Genomic DNA, 4,570 nt, shown 5'->3' with positions numbered 1-4,570 from the left:
TTTATAAGGTGTTTTATAATTATTTTAAAGAGTTTTAAAATAATTTTCTCAAAAGAAAATTTCAACTAAATGAAACAAAGAATTGTTTAAAATATATATCATATATTATCCATTTAAAATACACTTACTCTAGTGGTCTTGCGTACATGGGAAAGTGCATTATCCAAATGTGTAGGTTGGTAAAGAGTTTTGCTTACCTAAATAACTTCCTTTTGTGATTACGATATACCTATTCAAAACTGGAAGTGAAATATGAATCTTAGCCTTTTTGATAAAAATAATTTCATAAGTAATTAATTTTATAAAGGATAATTATCGAATCACTAATAAAACCTTTAATTTTTATAGATGTCTACAAACACAATACCTATTGTTTCTCTTTTGCATTGCGTGGTCTCCTTGTTGATGAAAAGCTTACAAAGACTAACTATGCGCGATGGATCCATAATTTGGGAGATGTACTCATATTTGCGAAGAAGCTTTATATTATTGAGAAATCGATGGCCATGGATTCACGATAGAGTTGCTATTTATGAGCAAAACTCAAGGGATATTGATTGCCTCATGCTAAACACCATGGATCTTAAGCTTCACAATAAGTTTGGGAATATGGTTGGGCTACGACATATATTCAAACTGCTCAATTAATGTTTCATGGTTTGATTTGGCAAGAACACCTTAGAATTTGAGACTCTAAAAGGATGTAAGCTATAAGCCGGAGAGAAAGCAGCACCTTATTATCGGAAAATGAGGGATACATTAGACGGGGGGTATTTGATATCCCATACATCAGGGGTTAGGAGTCACCATTATTCTTGACTCGTTGACCAACTCTTTTAATTACTATGTTGATCACTTACAAAGCTCCGATATATCCTACGTGAAGTTGTATGATAGACTTAAGACTGCAGAGTATTATCTATAAAAGTCTAAGTCATACAGAGCAAGGAGGACAAGATCTTATCATGGATGACGAGCACATCGATAGGATTAGATGTCTTTATTTTTCGTTCTTGTGATTAGACTATGATAAATGTTGATATTTTTTATCATATGCTTTCCACAAAAAAATTCTTAAATAGTTTTGATAAAATTTTGAAAATTTGAAATTGCTTGTTTTGGTGTGTGCAAAATTATGAGTAACAATAGATTAACATAACTGTTGATTCAAACTTTGTTTGTGAAATTGCCATGAACTTGAATGTATTCCACAGATCCAAGAGGATTGGATTTTGGAGATCATTTGACTCTTAGTCTTATGATAAAATACAAGTCATGATTATGATCATATTATCATGTTTGCTATTTAATAAACTACGACCTGTAGGTCTTTGTAAAACACTTTAAAAGGCTTTTCTATTACTATAATAGTTAGATGTACCGTTGCCTAAATATGTTACCAGAAGGATTGGAACATTATTATCTTTGTCAGATAAAATAATGATAGCTGTAAAAAAGAAAAAAAAAATTCCAAAAATTCAGGGTAACATTGATATCAATGAAGGGATAGCATGAAAGCTTCATAAACTCCGTGGTTCAACATTCGCATCCATAAGACCTATGTTGACGCCCTTCCCCAGTAACATCAATCGTCTCAGGAAAATACCTATAACCATAACCAAGTTACTCACATGTAAAAATTGAAATGGTAGTTTTTTTTTTTTTTTTCTCATTCAAAAAGGTGGAACAAGTGCCCTCCTTGTAATCATCAAACTGAACCCTAGAAAGCTTCTCATGTGCAACAAATGCAGACTAAAAAAGTAAAAGTGTATAGCATATGGGAATATCCTCAAATTAGCTTATGAGTAAAACTTACGTTTCTTCCTCTGGTTCGTTCTTAACAGCATTTGTTGCTATACACTGGAAAGCAGCTTCCACATTAATTCCTTCTTTTGCAGAAGTCTCAAAGTAAGGTATGTTTCCCTTGGATGCACACCATGCTTTTGCTTTCTTCTTAGAAACCTGCAATCAGTAGTTCATGCCTTTTAAACTTAAGCACAAACATATGGTATAAAAGAATTCCATTAACCTACCACTCGACCATTGGCCCCATCAATGTCTATTTTGTTCCCCAATAGAACAAAGGGAAAGTTATCAGGATCAGATGGACTTGCCTGAAGAAGAATGAAGACACATCTTTTTTTTCTTCAGAAATTTGGTTAAGAAAATGGGATACAGAATATCAGAAATATATATAACATGGTTGAATTGTATCAATAATCACCTGAATCAAAAATTCCTCACGCCAGTTGTTAAGACTATCGAATGATTTCATGACATTTACATCATATACAAGAACACAACAATCAGCACCCCTGTAGAAAGCTACACCAAGGCTTTGAAACCTTTCTTGTCCAGCAGTGTCCCATATCTTGAAAAAATAATCAAAACTTATCAAGCAGAGACTATAATCAATGGTAGCATAAACACACAAACAAAAAATTTATATAGACACACAGTAATAACAAATGGAATTGTATTGGAAGCTTCATCGCACCTGCATTGTGAAGAGCTTATTTTCAAATTGAACCTCTGTTGTTAGGAAATCAGCTCCAATGGTTGCCTTGTACTGATTGCTAAACTTACGATTCACATACCTATCCGAATCATTCAATGTGAAACGAAATCAAAGTCCAGAAAACATCAACATACTGGAAAATAAGGAGATCAGTAATTAGAATTTACTGGTTCATCAGAGACGTCTTCCCAACCCTACAACAGATTATTAAATAAACGTAGATTAGCACAGATATTGAGGAAAGCTTCTATCAGATTCGTATTAATGTCCAAAGTCCAATCAAAGATCAGACAGATTCATTCATAAGTTTTCTGCAGTAAACATGATTTGAATCTCGAAAATGATCAAACAGAAACCTCAGATTCCTATCATTTATTCGGTTTTTTATTTGTTTTGCATTTGATCGCATTTTATTATTTACCCGCTGTCTCCAAGGATGATGACCTTGAGAAGCATTCTCCTTCGAGAAGCCATACTAACACTGATCTATCCTCACGACCAGCAATATCTGTGTGTGTTTATGGTGTTGGGACGTAGAGAGAACGAGAGAATCTGCAGTTTCGTTTGTAAAAATGCAGATGACGAACAAGAACACGCGGCAAAAATAACTGTAGAAATTAGAAAATTAATACATGAACCATCGATAACAAATATGTTATTGCAGTTTAGGGCATACATGATTAATCTGATGGGGTTCTTCAGACTTCAGAGATCTAATAAAGTAATAATACTCCTTAAATCCTTAATTAACCTTTAATTACCTTCTAATATCAATCACATAAAAAATGATTTTTACTTTTTTTTTCTTTATTATTATTATTATTATTATTATTATTATTCCTAAAAAAATTAAAAAGTATGATTTTCTATTTTAGTGGGTAATTAGCATAACTCCTATTAATATTTGTCTTGATCCACCCAATCTCTTTTCCATCTATCTTCACTTAGGCCCCGTTTGATACGTATCTTTCTAGGTCCAAACAGATCTTTCTGGCTGAATGGACCGGAAAGATTGTTTGATTTGCACAAAAAAATGGGTATTTCCCGGTAAGATATGTCTTTCCCAGAAAGCCCCAAAATCATATCTTTCTCGCTGAATGGGTTGGAAAGACAATTATGCATCAAAACCCCGCATCTTTCTTTTTTTCTTGGATTATTAATTTTTTTAAATAACTTTTTTTAGATTTATTTTTTATTGAATTATTACTTTTTTAATGTATTATTTTATATTAAGAAATATTATTTTAATGTATAATATTTATGTATTAATAAATATTATTTTATTGGATTATTAATTTCTTTTAAATAATTCTTTTTTGGATTAATTCTTTTTATTGGATTATTATATATTCATAAATATTATTTATAATATATAATATTTATATATTAATATATACTACCTTATTGGATTATTAATTTCTTTTAGTTAATTTTTTTAATTCATTTTTATTGGATTAATTCATTTTTTTGGACAACACCACCACCATCCTAATTTATTTTAAAAAATCTCATCCATCCCACCACTATCGGACATAAACCGGGTCATTTTTCATCATTCAGCACAGTCAATCAGATGTACAATCAACATGGTTTCTTTCCCGGTCAGAAAACTTTCCCAGACAGCACTTTACCATACATCATTTTCCCAGACAGAAACTATCAAACGGGACCTTACTCTTTTTCATCCAAATAAAACAAACACATGGGTTATTTTATATCACAGGTAATTAATATGAATGACATTTGATTCCTCACGAGTTCATAATTGACAAACAAATTTTGGGTTATAAAATAAAATGAATCGAATGATAATACTAATCAAAAGCTTTCACCATTCATCAAACTAAAATAAGAAGATTTTTATCAAATCAAAGGCTTTCAACATTCTATACAGTCCAAAACCTAATATAGACAATGAATGTTTTCACATTGACCAGGTATTATTTTTTATTGATAGCTTTAATATATATTTCTGGATGTTATATGTTCGTAAGGCTTACCAAATATTATACTTTGATTTTTTCATTCGTTAGGTGTTTAGCAATCGTGAAA

General features: G+C 31.2%; 1 protein-coding gene across 1 annotated transcript; it reads right to left on the bottom strand.

Annotated features, from left to right (window-relative positions):
• Positions 1–1,388: 1,388 nt before the first annotated feature.
• LOC145115640 (ras-related protein Rab7-like) lies at positions 1,389–3,151 on the bottom strand. Its single transcript, XM_079051982.1, has 7 exons — positions 2,940–3,151; positions 2,686–2,712; positions 2,498–2,597; positions 2,225–2,371; positions 2,034–2,114; positions 1,817–1,962; positions 1,389–1,606 (listed from the first exon to the last, which is right to left on the bottom strand). Exons 1-7 carry the CDS (start codon positions 2,990–2,992, stop codon positions 1,537–1,539), a joined length of 624 nt encoding a protein of 207 aa, XP_078908108.1. The 5' UTR covers positions 2,993–3,151; the 3' UTR covers positions 1,389–1,536.
• Positions 3,152–4,570: the final 1,419 nt, after the last annotated feature.

This window comes from Lactuca virosa, chromosome 5 (assembly GCF_052849685.1).
Source record: "Lactuca virosa cultivar CGN04683 chromosome 5, Lactuca_virosa_CGN04683_v6, whole genome shotgun sequence".
Classification (NCBI taxonomy): Eukaryota; Viridiplantae; Streptophyta; class Magnoliopsida; order Asterales; family Asteraceae; genus Lactuca; species Lactuca virosa.
This window is presented reverse-complemented; position numbering and strand designations above follow the sequence as displayed.